At 47.7% G+C, this 19,064-nt stretch overlaps 1 protein-coding gene across 1 annotated transcript; it reads right to left on the minus strand.

Moving 5' to 3' along the window:
- Nucleotides 1–9,004: 9,004 nt before the first annotated feature.
- Nucleotides 9,005–16,965, minus strand: LOC120660597 (probable transcription factor RL9). The gene is made up of 6 exons (XM_039939181.1): nucleotides 15,673–16,965; nucleotides 15,484–15,560; nucleotides 14,794–14,839; nucleotides 14,460–14,664; nucleotides 9,891–9,963; nucleotides 9,005–9,740 (listed from the first exon to the last, which is right to left on the minus strand). The coding sequence occupies exons 1-6, from the start codon at nucleotides 16,511–16,513 to the stop codon at nucleotides 9,627–9,629; spliced, it is 1,356 nt and encodes a 451-aa protein (XP_039795115.1). The 5' UTR covers nucleotides 16,514–16,965; the 3' UTR covers nucleotides 9,005–9,626.
- Nucleotides 16,966–19,064: the final 2,099 nt, after the last annotated feature.

Genomic DNA, 19,064 nt, shown 5'->3' on the forward strand with positions numbered 1-19,064 from the left:
CACTGGAGGCTTCGACAAGTATCCCTTGATTTCGTCGAAAGCCTGCTGCTATTCTGCCCCCCCCCAGTGAAACTCATCCTCAGACTTGATCTTTACCAGACCCATGAACGGCTCGATACGCCCAGACAGATTGGAGATAAATCGTCTGACAAAGTTGATTTTGCCGATGAGCTTCTGCAACTCCTTCTTGGTAGTAGGCGGCCTCATTGTCCTTACAACTTCTTGACTCTTTAAACCGATCTCGATTCCTCGCTCATGTACCAGGAATCCTAAGAACTGACCGGCCGATACACCAAAGGCGCATTTCTTCGGGTTCATTCTGAGCCCAAACCTCCGAGTCCGCTCCAAGACCTGACGCAAATCTTCCAGATGTCCCCCAGCCGATGCGGACTTGACCACGATATCATCAATATAGATTTCTACCAGTTTGCCGATGAGATCATGAAAAATATAATTCATGGCGCGTTGATATGTTGCACCGGCATTTTTCAATCCAAAGGTCATAACCATGTACTCGAACAAGCCGACCGCGCCTGGTTCTCTGAACGTGGTCTTGCTTATATCCTCTGGGGCCATGAAGATCTGGTTGAAGCCGGCATTACCATCCATAAAGCTCAGCATTTTGTGACCGACAGCTGCGTTGATCAATGTTTCCGCGATGGGCATTGGATACTTGTCCTTTGGCGTTGCTCTGTTGATGTCTCTGAAATCCACACAGACTCGCCATCGGCCATCCTTCATTTGTACAGGGACCACGCTGGAAATCCATTCTGCATACCGACATGGCCAGATGAACCCTGCATCCAACATCTTTTGCACCTCTTTCTTAACCTCCTCTAGGATTTCGGACTTCATCTGTCGTGCTCATTGTTGAAACGGCCGAAATCCTTTCTTAAGCTGGAGCCGATGTTCGACGATGCTTCTATCCAGACTGGGCATTTCAATATAATCCCACGCGAAACAGTCCTGGTATTCTCTCAATAGTGCTATCATCGTCTCACGCAGGCTCGGGTCTAACCTTTTGCTGATAAATGTTGGTCGCGGCTTATCCCCGGGACCGATATCAACTTCCTCCAAATCGTCAGCTGATGTAAACCCGTACCCCAATTTGCCAACGCCTGTAAAATCAACTGTGAACGCAGGCAACTCGTCATCATCTGCCACGTCGACAGCAAACATGGAGAGATAACAAAAGAAATTTTTCGGCCGACCGCACGGGCTGGCCGTTTTTGTATTACCATTCGAAACTGAATACTCAATAACTAACCAACTACCAGAGCAGGCTATTGTTTGTTCAATATGCAACAGTTTCAACTCCAAATAAGAATTATCTACTTTTTGGGACCGGTCGCTGGGATCGGCCTCTCTAAACTTGCTGAATTTCGTAGCGTGCCAGGATGTGTTTATTCTATGAGGCCAGTGGATAAGACCAGTCTCAATCCGTTTTTTGTCGCTTCGATCCGATCACAGTCTTCCAACGCAATCCCTGAGATCGGCTCTTGTCCTTCCGCGTCCCAGGCGTTCATGTCTGCAAGCGAAACCTCGCTGGAGTCATCTGCATGGACCACCTCCACTACGTCGCCATCCCATTGAACCAAACACTGGTGCATTGTGGAAGGAAGACAACAATTGGCGTGAATCCAATCCCTCCCAATCAGCACTATGTACGTACTCTTACTGTTGACGATGAAGAACGAGGTTGGGACGGTCTTGCGGCCAACTGTCAACTCCACATTGAGGACGCCCCTTGCCTCCGATGGCTGCCCGTTGAAATCATTGAGCATTACGTTGGTCTTGATAAGGTCAGCAGCAGAATGACCCAATCGGCGCAGCACTGAATACGGCATCAAATTGACTGCGGCGCCGGTGTCGACCAACATCCTGTTCACAGGCTTGCCGTCGATGAGACCCTTGAGATATAACCCTTTCAGGTCTTTGTAGCTTTTCTCCTTGGGCTTCTCAAAGATGATCGACTGTGGGCCAAGATCCAGCTGTGCGACAGCCAGCTCCTCCGGATGAGGCGCTCGAAATTCCGACAGGAGCACAAATACCATATTCACATCAGCCGACAGTTTCACATTGGCTTTTAAATGCTTGGGATGCCACTCCATCCTTGGAGGGTGCCTTGCCACTCTTTGCGGGCGCCTGACTGGCCCCACGAGATCTGGGCGCGCCTTCCTCAATACATCGAGGCACCTTACTTCTGCCTCTTCGAGATTGCGTAAGCGCTGCACTCTGCGCTTCTGCGAGCGACTGAGTCCGTCAGGACACCATCATGGACGATGATACTTATCCTCCCCTTCGAGCTCAAGATCATCCCTGGATGGCCGCTCAACATGGTCGTCGTGATGCACTTTGGGCCCCAAGCGCCGGAACACCGACGTCTCGCCTGACTGGCGTCCCCGAGGCCTGCACACTAGGCAATCATCGATAGTAGGCAATCGGCTCATGCCGGAATTCCAACAGTACCTAAAGAACGGGAAATGCCAGTGGTCGCGTATAGCCGGGCGCTTCCCCAGCATTCTCCCCGTGCGGTGTTCGTACTCCTCCTCTTCCGATTCATACCGGCGACGCAGCTTGTACTGATACTCGTATTTTTCAAGAAGCCGATTGGAAGCTGGGAGTTGATTGCAGATGTGATGCACTTATTCTTCAGTAATATGTTGCTGCTCCGACTCGTCTTCATCCTGGGGCCGTTTGCCAAAATCGGCCTCTTTCCTCTACCCGTCACGGCGGCGTACGGGTCCCACCATGTTAATCTGGAACGCAAAATTTTGGCCCTCAAGTCTAAGATCTGACAGCCCCACCACGTTAGCCTGTGGGATCGGTTGACTGTCAACCTTCATCGTGTGTTGGGCCAGAATTAATCGGCCTTGCTCAATAGCCGATTGGATCTGCCGACGCAGCTCCTTGCAGTCATTCGTGGCATGGGTGAACGAGTGGTGCCACTTGCAGTACGGCCTCCCCCGCAGCTCTTGCATCGTTGGCAGCTTGTGATTCTCTGGGAGCTTCAACTGCTTTTCTTTGAGCAGTAGATCGAATATCTGCTCTGCCTTGGCCGCGTCAAAGTCAAAGCCATTCACAAGCCCCTTCTGTTTGACCCACTTGCACGAGACAGGGTTTGCCCCCCGTGTCCACTCTGCCACAGCCACTTCTTGTTCCCCGCTAGAATCATCAGAATCATCTGCTTGGGCCATATTCACATGGCGCTTGAATTTTTCCTGGTACAGCTCAGGGTGATAGTGTTTATACGTCGTGAGCTTCTGCACCATGTGCGCCAGAGAGGTGAATTCCAACTGAAAAGCCAGATACTTGATCGACTTAGCGAGCCCAGAACTGCCAAATCGACTGCCTCCATTTCGGTGACGCGCGATGAGTATCATCGATTCTTAACCTCTCTGAAGCGCTGTACGTACTCCGACACACTTTCTCCTCACTTCTGCTTGACTTGGGCGAGATCGGCAATCCCGGCTTCAGCAGCCTCTAAGTGATACTGGGTGTGGAACTGATCTTCCAGCTGCCTCCAAGTGCGGATCGAATCTGGGGCCAATGACGTGTACCATCCAAAAGCTGAGCCCGTGAGAGACTGGCAGAAGAACCGAACCTTCAGAGGATCCGATACTGAAATCATCCCAAGCTGCGTTAGGTATCGGCTCACATGCTCGACGGAGCTGGCCCCTTCTGACCCGCTGAACTTGGTGAACTCCGGGAGTCGATACTTGGGTGGCAACGGGATCAAGTCATAATCGCTTGAGTACGGCTTGGAATAGCCGATCGCCTTTCTCTTGGGCAGAATGCCGAACTGGTCCCTTAGTATTGCGCTGATCTGCTCCACACTAAGAACTCCTGGGGTCGAGGGCTCAGCACTCGGCCCGGTAGCATACTTCGCTAGCCATGCTTGTTTCTCCGCATCTGCCCCTGAAGCTCCTGTACTCACCAGCTGTCCTGCGCGTGTTGGGTTGATGTTGTCAGGTATGTACACACACGTGTAGCCGTGCGGGATCTCCTTAGGCGGCTCGCTCAGGAACTGGCCCTCCCCGGGATCACCGCCGATCTTGTAGATGACGTAGATCGGCAAAGTCTGCAGTCCTGGAGTTGTGAGCGAGTATGGCATTGGCGGCCTAGACTGAAGTGGGGGCTTCTCCCCTGTGACTCCCCAGGATTGGTCCCGATGGGGAGTACTGGTTCTTGATCACCTCCTGGACGCTCGAGCTCGTTCACCAGGCTTTCTGAGTGCCGATGAAGCGAGTGAGCCACCATGTAGTTCATCTCCTGGCGTAGGGCTCTGGTGCGCTCCTCTGACGGTACGGACAGGTCGACGTTGTCGAGAGTGCCTTCGGGTGAGAACCCCTTCCACCTGATGCCGTGGCTGCGAGTCCTCTCAAAAGAGCCGATGTGATCGGCTTCGAACTAAGCTTTGACCTCATCATACTTCTGCTGGTGTTCGGGGGTCAGCTCTTCATACGTGACAGGGTTGGTGGCCGGCAGAACCAGCGCTTGGTTCTGAGGTCTAGTCATCTCGGCGGTGGACGTTGTTGCTGATGAAGGTCCCACCAGGCGTGCCAGAATGTGTTGTCGGTCAAAACCCACCGGCGAGTAGCGACAAGCAACACGAAGAGCCGGGAGGCTGCCGGGGCGCTGGCTGGCACCGGTCCCTCGGTCAATGGCCCAGATCCTGGCACACGCCGACGCTTCCGGAGATGCAGGGCGTGCCACCTGACCTATACCAGATCAGGAAGGTGCGAACGTGCTTTCGACGATTTGCCTGCATGCACAAACACGTGTAAACATTAGTCCGAGCCGTGGTCGGCTCCCCGGTACGACTCTTGCATCGGCTTTAAAGAGCCGATCGAGTCCCGGTGTCAGATCAGATCTGCATATCCGGATATTAATAGATAAAGCAAATAACTGCAAAAACTGCTTCAATTAGATCTAGCTAATCCAATCCACGACGGTAAAAGCTCCACTGCTAGATCGGAACATCCTACACATAGTTAGGCCTAACGAGCGTAATAGATAACCAAACCTTAACCAGAATAGAGGCCTAAGAATAAGCGAAAGCCGATTCCCGGATCAATCCCTATTAAGATCAAGGCAAAGCATCTAATACGTCGCCGGATCGTCCAACCCGTTTGCAAGGCCTAACCTAGCAGATATTAAGCCGATTCTTAAATATAAGAACAAACCATAACAGATTAGATCTACTAGATAGAAAAGAAGCAGGGTGTTATCTCTACGCGACTAACTCTATGCAACGAGAATTAGCGTAAGATTAATACATGATCACGCAGAGATAACATGATATTCGTAGATGATAAACAACAAGAGCATGATAATTCTACTAAAGGTCATGCTACGAACATCAGGATAACTAGCACTACTCGCCATAAAAAACGCTTCAGTACGAGTAATACCAAGGTAAAAACAAGAACAATGCTGCCCTGATCGCAAGAAGTGATCAGGGCAGCATGGCGCTTACTTGGATGAAACCCTAGGATTAGGGGTGGCGGTGCGCCGAGAATTGTTGTTGCGAGACGTGATGACGTTCTTTTTTTTACGAATATCATTGGGTATATATTTATAGTCCCGAGACTTGGAAGACAATTTAAACCAATGTGTCCAAATCGGACTTTATCTCTAACCCAAACTGAACTAAATCTAAAGATATATGGCCCACATGGCCCAAACACTCACGCAGGAGCCGATTCACAAGACTTCTTTAATTCCTGCTTTAAGCCCAACTTGCTCGCGTCCCATTAATTAACTCTGTTAATTTATGGTGATAACAGGGTTACCCCACCCCTGCGTAAGGGTGGGGCAGAGGTTCGGAGGTTTCTCGGCCCACGTGAGGTCTTTTTCTTACATTAATGCTCGGAGACATATTGCCACTTGCAAGTTGAGTTTTTTAATGTAAAATAATTAAAAAAAACTAAATAAAAACTAGCTACCCGCGCTATTAGCGCGAGCCACCTTACTAGTTATCTAGAGTACAATGAAATCATGGATGAAACAACACATACAATGTATGATTTCAGTTTTGATGATTCGTATATGCTCGGTGTGTTTAATTGTAAGACACAATGTAAATTGGAAATAGTGTAGATGGGGTTTTATCCGGATAAAACTCCTTCCATCTCTCCTTTAAAACTATGTTATATGTCATCTAAATTGCTTATGTGACGTCATATTCAATGTGTATGAAACTTTATAAAACTTCCACTGGGAATGGTCTGACGAAAGACGATCCAATTTCTCTCCGTGAATTTCTGGATGAGGAAGAGGCAATCGTTTCGCGACACGAGAGGCCGGGCTAGCAGTACAGCACCCGAGTGACCCCCAACGAAAGTCCACTAGGTCATCTGGTGATGAATGGCGCACAGTGCACGGGGGCTGGCTGGTCCAAGGAAGGAACGGGCAATCTCCCATCTGCACGGGTCCGAATGGCCCCCATGCAAATAAATGCCCAGTTCGAAGTGGCAGTGCCCTCTTCTTTCTCTCTCTCTAGATCTCTCCCTCTACTATAGGCCGCACAGTGCAACAGGAACTAGGCCGCACAGTGCAACAGGAACTAGGCCGCACAGTGCAACAGGAACTAGGCCGCGCCCTCCCCGGGGGCCACGCTACAGTGTCGGAGAGGCCGAGCGAGAGCGCTAGAGCGAGATAGCGCTAGAGCGATAGAGGACAGGGAGGAAGGACGACAGGGCATTGAAGCGGCCACAGAGGATGCACAGGGCCGGCGGCCTTTCTTATTTTTTTTTTCTTACCTCCCTCTCTCTCTCCTTTGTGGCAGCTGTTGCTGCATCTCGCTTGCCCCCTTTTTTATTCCTGCGCCCTCTTTAAACCTCATTATTCCTGGTGCCGTTTAGTTACCAACCCAAAATTTTTTGAGTGTCACATCAACAGTTTGATCAGATGTCCGGAGGTTTTTTCGAACACTAATTAAAAAACTAATTTCAGAACTCACCTGGAAATCGCGAGACGAATCTTTTGAGGACTTTAACTGCATTATTAGCACATATGAGGTTACTGTAGCACTTATGACTAATCATACACTAATTAGGCTCATAAAATTCGTCTCGTCGTGTACATCTAAACTGTGCAATTAGTTTTATTATTTAACTACATTTAGTACTCCATATATGTGTCTAAAAAAACACAAATTTCGAGGTGAAAATTTTTTAACTAAACGCACCCTTTTCTCTCTCTCTTGTCAAGGCTCAGAGGCCGCTCGCTGGAGGAATGGCGCGGCCGACAAAGGCAGAGAAGGGGGAACAATAGAATGACTTGAATGAGGGGACAGAGAAACATGGGGGGACTCTGCTGCATTTGCCATTGCATCCATCCATCCACGCACCAAATCATATCGCAATTCATTGCTTTATGATTGCCCTGGCCGCCTCTTTCCCGTTTAGCCCCCGCCCTCCTCTGCATTTCCTTTTCCACCACCCATGGCCCACCCACCGCCCCTGCTTGGAATCTTTGCTTGGCTGCAGGCACTGTACTGTGCAATGCCCTGAGGATCAGTGCTGCTGTGCTAATGCTCGGTTACGGAGTGCTAACTAGGAGTAATTGATGTGATGTCAAATCGTAACTACCGCCAGTTCCCCTAACCTTAATCCTCGTGTGTTACAGCCTTACAGGGAGGCACCGGCACCGGCAGTCAGAACCAAGATCATAGGCTAGCCAGTTGCCCTGTGTGAACCCACACTTTCCGTGGAGCTTTGTGAGGCCTACTGTTGTCAGCAGCATCAGCATGGAAAGGCCGTTGCCTATTCTTGGTCTTGGCCCTGGCCTACTCGTTGTCCTTGGTTAACCTTAAGACGAAGTACTAATAATTAGCAGAAAGCATAGATCTCGAAAGAAAATTATGTAGTCGATTTGTGTTAAGCTTCGTTCATTTCGCGAAGAGCAATGAGGGACACAGGCAGCCTCAACAAAAAGGCTACTACTAGGCTGGCTCCATCTATCTATCCCCAGCCAATGGATTTCTAGGAATGTAATGTCGTTGGCATGTTAGCCTAGCCTGGCCTTCTCCCAGGTGAAGGGATGTCGCCGCACTCTCACGGCAGGTGCCGCCCGGCCGGCCAGTCAATCGGAATCAATGCCGGCCGGCGGGCGGCTTGATCATCCCTAGCTTTTTCCCAATCATCCGAGCTAAGCCCTGGACCGCTGCTGGCTAGCTAGAGCATCGTCGATCGATCGATACGAGATCGATCCTCCGCTCCGTCGAGACGCTATCCTATCTCAGGTTGGCACCAAACGTCCACCGGTCCGTCGATCTCGATCGCCGGCCGGTGAGGAAAAACAAAACACCTGTACGACATGGCCAGATGTTCCGTCCATCGGCAGCACGCAGCAGGAGATCGATCGAGGACCAGTGATTCAGTGAGAGAGGGAGCCAGAAGAACGAAGGGGTCGTCGATCTCGCAGTCTGGCAGACGGTTGCGTCGATTGGGGTTTATTATGCGTGGCAATGGCATGTACTTGACCAGTGCCCCCTGCCCGGCCCGGCCTAGCTACCTCTCTCTTGTGTTGGACCACCATGGATGGATCCATCCATCCATTGGACCATTCAGCTAGCTAGCTAGCCATGCATGACAGCATGAATCATTGACGGGGTGCGTGGTACCGGAATTGATTGTAGCTAGGGAGGGAGATGCATGCCTGCCAAGAGCACAAACAAACTCTCTAATCTTTTATTAGTTTGCTTTGCTTGGTCGACCTCAATCAATCGGGTTGATGGGAATGGGAGTGCTTAAGTCTGCAATCAGCTTAATGTAAAAGTACGGCAACCAGCGCGCTTAGTGTAAAAGCGGTATAAATGGCCTTTAGCTAAAATATTCGGTGGTCAAGGTTTCACACCTGCGTGCTGGAAAAGTGCAGGCAGGCAGGTCGTGTCAAGCAAGCTAGCTAGCTAGGGATAACTGACACGGCCGGCACTGCAAGAACCTGCAGCGACGACTAAAGACGAGAACAAAGGAGAGATCACACACACAAACACACATGCACGAAAAAGGATGAAATCTTCACCTTCAGTTAGATTGCTTCATGAGAACTCATTCCCTTTTCTTTCTTTTCTCCTTTCCAACTTTCCATGTGCTAATGATACGTACGCTAGCTAGCTAGCTCCACACACACACCCACACACAACACGCACACCACCAGGCCAACATCAACCTCACCAAACATGGACAAACGCACACGGCTTTACGCCTCCATCGGCTCTCGCCATCACCATCATCTACTACTGCTAGCTATCCCTGCGCGGCCAGCATCGCCGCTCGGCTCGCCACGCCACGGCACAAGGAAACAAAAAAGAGAGAAGCAAGAAAGAAAAGGAAATCAGGAACATAGCCAATCTAAGGAACCACCCAAAGGCTGAGAGAGACCCGCCGGTAAAGTCTTTAAAATTCCCGGTGCTCCGGACTCCATCTCCGGACCGGTGAAACTGCTGCTGCTGCTGCTTGCGTTTGTTCTTTCTTCGCTGACGAAAACTTGTGGTTGTCGCCGAGTTTGGGGACGATCAACAAGCTAGCATGACAGATATCAGTACTGCTACAGTATATATCTCAATGAAGAAATTAGCCTTCTAGGTTCTTGTGAGCTTGGCAATGATCTGATGATGGCTAGTCATGATCCGCACCCTGCCAGTCCGGTCTCCCGAGCGTGAACTCCAGGCTCGGGCTGCTCAGCTCGTGGTTGGACACCTGCGAGCTGCTCGATCGGCAAGGCTCTGCATTCTGAAAAACATCATGCATACATTTGCAGATCGAAGAATTCATGAGTACATCAATCGTACATGCACACACATGCATGCCAATGAGACTTGCACATATAGGGGAACGAAGCTGGTAGACAGCGAGCAACCATTCACAGCTATGTATGTATACCTCAATTGGAGAAGACAGTCCTGCCAAGCGGTGAGCGTCCATGTTGCATGAATTCGACGACAGCCATGGGTCCCTGATGAACAAGAGAATTTTTCCATTTAGCAAATCTGTTACAAACTTTCTAAAGACTCTATGTCCAATTTGCGACTAGCTAGCAGAATATAGTAAATTGGGTATTGCAGTGCTACAATTGGCCAGTTTTCTTCTTTGAGCCTGTGAACTAATTATCTATTATCTTATTATTTGGCCAACAAACGGAGCATCCACATTCACTCTCAAGGCCTAGAAATTCCCACGTTAATCTGAGAAAAAAATAGAAAAATAAAAATTAACCACCACTGCCATTATGATAAAATTAACCCAAAATACCCCCGTGCCTAATTAAAAATCACCCACCAATGTCATTATGAAAAATTAAATATAAAATATCATTTAGCTATGTATCAGTTACAAACATATACTATTAATAAAAACTAAAGCTAACAACAATTAATTAAAATAAAATGAAAATAAGAATAATTATATGCATAATATTATTAAAGCTCAACAAATCAAATTGTTATTATAGGTAGATCATATTTGAATTATTTTAACTAATAATAAGATATAATTTACGTTAACAGGGTGATGTATGGTAAAAAGTAGTACAATCTTTAAATAAGGAACAACGACATGCAATTTTTTGAGTTTTCAATACTAGCCGCCCAAATGCGCGGGCTATACGCCTAGTTAGGTAGTATATGGTAATATTACTATATATATATATGTAGGAACACTAGCGGAGCCATGTATTGGCCAACATGGGCCATGGCCCCCCTTGGTCCATACAAATTTCTAAGCATATGTATAGAATTACGGAGATGAGTTACAAGAATACAGAGTTGTAACAGCTAGCTAGTCAGGCCATGCCTGTTTAACTCCTGCAAGCCCACGCATGACCACGTAAGTCTCATTGCATGGGCACAACAAGCAGCAACAATGTACTCAATCTACATTTCTACTGCTGCGAGAGGCTGGAATGTTTTTCTTTATCTAAAAAACATTTCTACTACTGCACTCCTTGCTTTTCTGCGTCAATATATATATATATATATATATATATATATATATATATATATATATATATATATATATATATATATATATATATATATATATATATATATATATATATATATATATCCATTTTTGTCAATGCGGTTCTACACATGTTGACTAAATGACTGTCACTTCCTACGTATAACGTGTGCGCATTATTGGCCTCCACCCGTCCACCGCTTAACAGCTGCCATATGTGTAAGTGTTGTAGAAACCGGCCCCTCCTTAAGTTGATTCCTAGCTCCGCGCACTGGGTAGGAAGAAGGGCATTCATACACAATCCCCAGTTAGCTTTATCTAAAGTGAGTAGCAACGTAACAATTGCTCTTCGTGATCAGTTAGTTACATAGCTCCTTTCTAGGCAACAATCTCTTAAAAGACGTTCCGGTTCAGTACAGTACAGTCGCCCTGATAATGGCACAGGGAGCTGATGAGCAAGCTCCTCCTGTCATGAGAATTCAAGGAAAACAAAAGGCTGAAGCAAGGAATCTATGTGCCCCATCTAAGTTAAATGACATGTACATTTTTGGAAATGCAAGAAAATTTTGGATCGGAAGCATCCAACATATTCACTCATACCATTTCCAGTTTGCATAAATGCTCTGCATCAAAAAAACGAATCCTAAATAATACTAAATCTAGTAGTAACATGCAGATATGCAAATACATATATAATTGAAGGCTTGAATGTTCATAGAGAGGAAACATGTTTGTGGATGCCCCCACATGTTGGAGACCATGAAATAGCTTATTAGCTGGCTGTCCATTTCTTTTCTTCCTTTTTGTCATTTGTGATTTTGGTGTATCAGGAAAAGCGCCCTTCCTTTACCACTACTCTATCAAGATAATACCAACTACTTACTACCAAACCCTTCTAAAGTGTTTTTGTCTTGATTGGAACAAATGTATACTGTTAAGCATTATGGAGCCAGTGAACTTCTAATGTATACTGTCAATCATAGATATTAGATATACTACTTTATGTGCTCAAAGTTATATGTCTGAATGTTTTCTAACTAAGGAGATTGAATCAATAGAATTAATAAAAACAGCCACATTAAAAGATAAAATAAAATGCACAAAGAACAATAGTTTCTCTCCCTTTTAAGAAAATAACTAGTGTTATATTCTTGATCCAAGCATGTTCTGTTGTTCAGTACAAATACTTTGACCATCAGCACGGTGCTGGTCAATAAGATTATATATATAGCATGTTCTGTATTTTTTCAGCTTTGATTAGTTCACTGGCTATAACAAGTTTTGTGTAGAGCACTTCCAAGAAAATGCACAACAGACGCTGGTCGTCAAAGCAAACAAATGTGCAGCTGGATCGTTATAAATAAAGAAAAAGAAAACAATATTGCATTTCCTTTCCAAAAAAAGGCAGAGATGGTTGCCATTTACTACCATGCATTGTAGTGTCACCACATACACTCTTCCAAAAAAAATGTGAGGTATATATTCTTTATTTGACTTGAACGGCCATCAATTAACAACAAAGATAAGGTAACAAAAGGAAGACATTTTCAAAATCTGAAGAATTTTGTTGTCACAAGCAAAAATGAATTGTTCTCAATAACCAAGGGTGCTGGCCTGCTGGGGAAGGCATGGGCCAGAGAGAGAGAGAGAGAGAGGAGGGAGAGGGAGCTGTGTCATCTGAGTTGGCAATGGAAATGAAAAACTGAGCGAAAACAAAAACAAGAAAGCAAAAGAATGCAAGTATGACAAAAGATGGGATGACATCACGAGAACAATAAAGATGGAGTGGAGAAAGAGAAAAGCGAGTATATATATTGCCAAAAGACAGGCTCACCTGTACTCCTACTTGCTTCCAAGTTGCTTCAGAAGTCATGTTTTCTACCCATAATCTTTGGTAAAAATGTAGAATCACGTATGTAATATAAAAAAACACAAATTGGCGAGACAAATCTAGCAGCAACTAACAGCCATTGTGCAAGTACGTCTTTTTTGGAGCTATACTGTGACTTGGGCTGCGTTTAGTTCCCAAAATAGTTTGGGCAGTACCCGTCACATCGAATTTTTGAACACATGCATGGAGTATTAAATATAGTTAAAAAATAATTAATTATATAGTCTAACTAATTTCTACGAGATGAATCTAACGATGTTAATTAATCCATGATTAGATATTAATTGTCAAATAACAACGAAATGTGCTACATTAGTCAAATCTAAACTTTTTCACCAACTAAACACCCCCTTGCTCAACCTGAGATTTAGTACTAACGCTGTGTTTAGTTCCAAAAATTCTCTCTCCAAACTTCACTATTCACCTATCACATCAAATCTTTTGCCTCATGCATAGAGCATTAAATGTAGGTAAATAAAAAACTAATTGCATAGTTTTGATGTACACCACGAGACGAATCTTTTGAGTCTAGTTAGGTCATGGTAGGATAACAATTACCACATATAAACGAAAAGTGCTATAATATCCGATGTGATCTTTTTTACCACTGTTTTACGGATCTAAACACAGCCTAAATCATAATGTACTAGTGGTAGTGTGGTACTGCTACACCATCAGGCTTCAGAACCTAACACTAGAGAGAGAAAGAGCGTATGAGCGAGGGCGCCGTGCAAATAATTGCAAAAGGAAAAAAAAGTCATTGAGGAGATTGACGATGGGAAAGAACCAAAAGAGTCCTTGGTTACATATTCCTAGGCAATAGGGCATGTCAGGTCAATACCCCATCCCCCCCTGGAATCAGAGCCATGCATTTATAAGAAAAGATAATGGAGCCCCCGGCCTACTCCCCTAGTATCTAGGATTGAGAGGGAGAGAGAGAAAGATGAGAGAGAAACAGGAGAGAAAGAGGACAAGGACAGAGCCCAAGAACCTACACACACAATGACACAGCACACAATGTGTTGGGTAGGAGAAGCAGTCAAGCAGAGCTGCATTTCTTTTTTTCATAAATCCACATAAACCAAAACACAGAGCAGAAGCTCAAGTCAATGGAGGTCATGGGGTGCGTGGCTTTTTGGTCTTTTCTGCGATGACACAGCATTGCATTGGGCGCTTAGAGATAGGCAGCCCTGTGTGCACCTCTTTCTCCAGGTGTGTGCGTGTCAGCATGTGTGTAGTGTGCGCCCCCCAAAACATTCTTTTTAACCTCTTTTTAGATCCAACCGAATATAGTATGCATAATCACATGATTTGTACTAGTATATGCTCATCACTTTACATATATGCCAATGCATGCTAAGTTCCAAAGTTTGGTGGTGTCTTTGACTGGGATTAAGTTAGCAATTAGGCAAAAAAGGGATCATGCTGTGTTATCCCAGCATGTCATGTCATTATTATCTGAAGAAAAGAGCAAAGCAAACGTGCGGGTGTGTACTGGTTGGGGAACCAACAAAGGGGTCCTTCAGGTCATCAGATGTGTGCAAAACATGATGCTGTCATTTAGCAGCAGCGCCAGTACAGGAGCGAGCGAGGGGGTGTACCTTGACGAGTTGCTCCACCTGGTAGTGCTCGTGTTCCCGGCCGAGGACTGGTCCATGTCGCCGCCGCCCACCGAGCTCGCGGCGCCCTCGGAGGTGGACCGGTGCTCCCCGAACGGCCTCGCGCCGCCGCACATGTTGTCGCCGCCGGACGCGGCCTGGCCGGCGCCGGGGAAGTCCTCGTCGCCGGAGCCGCCATCGTTCGGCCCTGGACGCACAATGCCAGCAGCCACCAGGCCATTAGATTAGCAGCAGGACGGAGGAACAGGATTAGTGTGCTAGCAAATCAGGAGGAGGACGAATGGCAATGCAGGTTAACTAGCAGCGGGGAGAGTACCTGATGACGCCGCAGGCTTGTCAGTGCTCTTCACGGTCCGATACATCTGAAAGGGGAAGCGAGGAAAGCACACCAAAAAAAAGCAAAGCGATCAGCTCACAGAGTCACAGGCCAACAAGCCAGTGAGTGGTGTGGAGGGGAGGGAAGAGACAAGCTAGCAAATGGATGAGCAGGTGGATCGGCGCGCAAGAGAACACCAGGAAATGGACACATGGAAATACTATGATGCCATGCCCTGATCTCTCTCCTCTCTCCTCTGGGAGGCCAAGGGCCAGGGCCATGGTTCTTTGGAGTTGAGTGCTTTGGGCCGTGCGCGCACACACCTACACACATACGCTAACTAGGCGCGGATGCACATACATTGCATTATTGTGTAATGATGGCAACTTTTTCTCTCTCACTCACACACATCCCCACACCATGCATCTCTCTCTCTCTCCTCTCTCCTCCCTCCCACCAAGAATGGCAGTTTCTTGGCTACGAGGCCCATCGGTCCGTTTCACCGTCATTCACTAACTCTGGAGTTACTGCATTGGCGTTCTTGTCTCACCCAAACAAGAGCAGGAATGGCAGGAGCGAGAGGAAGCAGAAAGCTCTATCTGGGCTGGCGACCGATGGAGGTGAATTCGGAAGAAGCGGGTGTGTGGAGTGGAGATCGATGGCTGGCAATGGCGGCGGCAGCCGGCATACCTGGAGATGGCTCTTGACGTGCGCTAGGGTCAGATCCTTCACGTCCATGAGCTCAAGCACCGATTTGGGCGTCGCCCCTGCAGGAGGGAGACGTACACGAGGTGAGATTTTGATCTCTCGGGGATCGAGATCGGATGGGGGAGGTGTAATTCAGGTGTGGTTGGTGGCAGGCCGATGTTCGGCACGCACTCTCGTGGCCGCCGAGGAGCTCGACGGCGTGGACGAAGCGGGCGTGGAGGGTGCTCGTCCACCGCATGCGCGGCGCGCGCATGCTGCGCTTGGCGGGGAGCTTGGGCATGAACCGGGAGCCCAGGCCGAACGGCTGCGCGCCGTGGAGGTGGTGGTGGTGGTGGTGCCCGCCGATGCCGCCCAGGCCGCCGCCGCCGTAGCCGAGGAGGGTCTCGGAGAGCATGCCGTTCAGCCTGCCCGACGCTGACAGCATCCGGTGGTGGTGGTGCGCGGCGGGGGAGAGGAACGCCGACGCCGGGTCGAGAGGGGCCGGCGGCGCGCCCGGCGACGGCGACGTGGAGCCCAGCGAGGAAGGCCACGTGGCCGGGTGGTAGGAGCCGTAGAACCCGAGCTTCTGGTGGTGGCCGCCGTCTCCCCCGGCGGCCGGCGGCAGGAACGGGAATCCCCCCGGGCCGTTGTAGATAGGTATTCCCCGGATTGGCGCCGCCGCCGACGCGCCCCCTCCTCCGCCCCCGCCTTCGAGCGGCTGCAGCATCGGCATGGTGGGCATCAGCGCCGCGCCCGCCGAGGTGGTTGCCGCGGAGGGCGCGCCCGCCGCCGACGACGGGCTGTGCCGCCAGGGCAGCGCGTCCGCGTGCTCCTGCTCGGCTGGCGGCGACAGGGACAACTCCGTGGACGCCGTCGACCCGTTCAACCTCCGCCACGGGTCTCCCCCCGCGCCTCCACCGCCTCCTGCTCCCCCTACCGTGGCGCGCCCGCCGGACGGCCCGGACCTCGGCGCGCTGCTCGGCAGGCTGATGTGGAGCGAGAGGTCCGGCGACGCCGCCGAGCTCGCCTCCATCGCCCGCTGTCTAGCTACCTTCCGCCGACGCGCGGCGCGTCTCTATCCTGATCGCGCGCGGGCGGTCCGCACCCCTTCTCTCCTCTCTTCCTCTCCAGCTAGCTCCGAGAGCTCATGCGATCCATGGACGGATACATGCATATATGGAGAAAGAGATGGAGGAGAAGGTTCTTGGTGTTGTGTGGAAGAGGGGGGCTCTTCTCTTGTTTGTGCTTCTGCTTTGGCCTTGGTGGGTGTCTGTGTCTCTAGTACTGGAGTTACTCCTCCTTTCTCTCTCCTCTCTCTTTCTCTCTCTCCCCTCTCTCTGAAGAAGATGACTATGAGAGGCAACCAGGCATGAACTGGTCTCTTGTGCTGTCCCTCCTTATTGCTACTAGCATAAAAAGTTTGAGAGAGAGAGAGAAATTAAAGAGAGGGTAGCTAGGAAGGAAGAAGGGGGAGGGAGATATATAGAATGTGAGGTTATCTTGTTATTAAGGAGAGGGGCAGGGAACAGGGATCACCATGTATGAGAAAATGACACTTAAGGGAGCAAGTGGGAGTCAAAGGAACCATGCTTTTGTCTCCATACCTACACTATACATCATCATCACACACAATAAAGACTAGACTAATAAAGATGCAGGTGTATACCATGCAGTTTTATATGGTTTCCACCCAAAAATGATTACTTTATGATGGTACTAAAATTATGTGCTCATGGTCGTGTAGGTGTGTGTATATATTATAGGAGAAGACTGCATCTTCTTTTGTTTTTTGCAGGAGGGACTGGTGATCTGATTTTCTTTGGGTTTGTTTGGGGCTGAAAAGGCTGTGTGAGCTCGTGCGCCTGGGATGCTTTTTCCCCCACGCCCCCAGGGCTTGGGCATCCCTTTCTCTCTCTACAAGCCCCTCCCTTTCTCGCTCCACCCCTGCCTCTGTGCAACACTGCACCCTTTTTTTATGGGGGAGGAGTCTCTCTCTCTCTCTCTACAAGGCTTCTCATCAGTGACCAGGCCCACATTCTGCAGTGACACCGCCGGGCCTCTCATCAATTTGCAGTGCACCCCCATAGTAACCGAGTACTTTGTGTTTGTGCAAAGTGGTGAGTTTCCTGCCAGCTGCATGTGTCAAGGACTCAAGGTGTGTGCTCCTGGCTTCCTGCTGGCTGCCTTTTCACTTGACACATCCTCTGCAGACGCTTTGCCAACTGCATCAAACCAAAATGCTCACATAAGGATTTTTGGGGGCATCGCGGTAGTTGGAGAAAAAATGTGTTTACTTCCTACTTATTAAATGTACTCAATAAGTGCGACAGTTGGGTCAAAGATTTCGTGTTTGAACAGAAAAAAAACATGCATGACGCTTGCTTGCCTAGTAGTAGAAGAAGATATATACTCCCTCCATTCACTTTTGATAGCTATATTTCAAAAATTTAAATGTTCAAAAATGATAGCTATATTTACTATTGGTATGGGTTGTGACAATAAATAGCACTAGTTACAAGTAGCTTTCATTGCAACCAAAATGGATACCTTGAATTCATGACCTTTAATTTTGGAGATTACTCCTTTTAAGGTGACTTAGATCTTGTATTTGCGTAAGTCGCCAACGTGGACCGTCGGATCCCGTTCAGGATCGATCTGTGTGTCTTGTTTTGTTTTGTTTTTGTTGTTTTTTTTGTTTTGTTTTTGTGTTCAGTGTTACAAATGACTTACGAGAATACAATATCTAAGTCACCTGATGAGGAGACATATCAATTTTGCCTCATGTTCGTCGGTTTCTTCCAGTGATTCTTCGGAGTCGTCAGTTTTGTCTATTCAATTGTTGCATCCTATGGAAGCTCTTGCTACCTTTTTTTATATAAATTAACATTTCGATACATAGGAAGCTCTTGCTAATACCTATGTTCATCGATCTGGTTCCTGTCACACTTGGTGTGAGTAAACCATCAAATAAAAAAACACATGCTTAAGGTATTTTTGTGACATGGTATGGATTGAGAATAAGTCCTTTTCTGGTGCTGCGCAGGAAAGGTTCTATGTTTGAATAAAAATAAAAGATAATCTTTGTTGCGAAACAAATACAGATACCTCAATATTCAAGACTCCTTTTTGCCACTTCTTCATCAATTTTTCCTCTGATTCTTTTGAATTGATCATATCTTCATTACATTGCAACTGCAAACAGACACCTTTGTATTAAAGATGTGTGCTTTGACTCCTCTTTTGGTGACCTTGACCTATTTTCTGAGTTGTACATTTGAATTAACTTTAGCATGCATCTTGTTCGAATTGTTTGTCCTATCCATGGTCCATAATATGTGAATGTGTCATGGTGTGTGACCCTGCCAATTTTGGCTTTCCATTGAGTGTTATTCTAAATGCTAAATGGTAAATAGTCGGTTACCTGCCGTTCAGCCCATTATTTGGGTAAAATGGGTGTTTAAATGGGCAAAATAGCAGTTTAGATAGTCAACACAACTGATTTAATGGAAACAGTGTACGACTATGTAGCATTTAGACGGTGTGTAAATGGGCTAAATGACTGTTTAGGTGAACAATGCCATTGA

This window comes from Panicum virgatum, chromosome 2N (assembly GCF_016808335.1).
Source record: "Panicum virgatum strain AP13 chromosome 2N, P.virgatum_v5, whole genome shotgun sequence".
Classification (NCBI taxonomy): Eukaryota; Viridiplantae; Streptophyta; class Magnoliopsida; order Poales; family Poaceae; genus Panicum; species Panicum virgatum.

Excerpts from the sequence above, each read along its gene's own strand:
- LOC120660597 (XM_039939181.1), bottom strand. The coding sequence starts at position 16,513 with ATGGAGGCGAGCTCGGCGGCGTCGCCGGACCTCTCGCTCCACATCAGC. Across the intron at positions 9,964-14,459 it reads AGGTGGAGCAACTCGTCAAG|GGACCCATGGCTGTCGTCGA; the intron begins GTACACCCCCTC and ends CTTGTTCATCAG. Across the intron at positions 9,741-9,890 it reads GACTGTCTTCTCCAATTGAG|AATGCAGAGCCTTGCCGATC; the intron begins GTATACATACAT and ends GATGTTTTTCAG.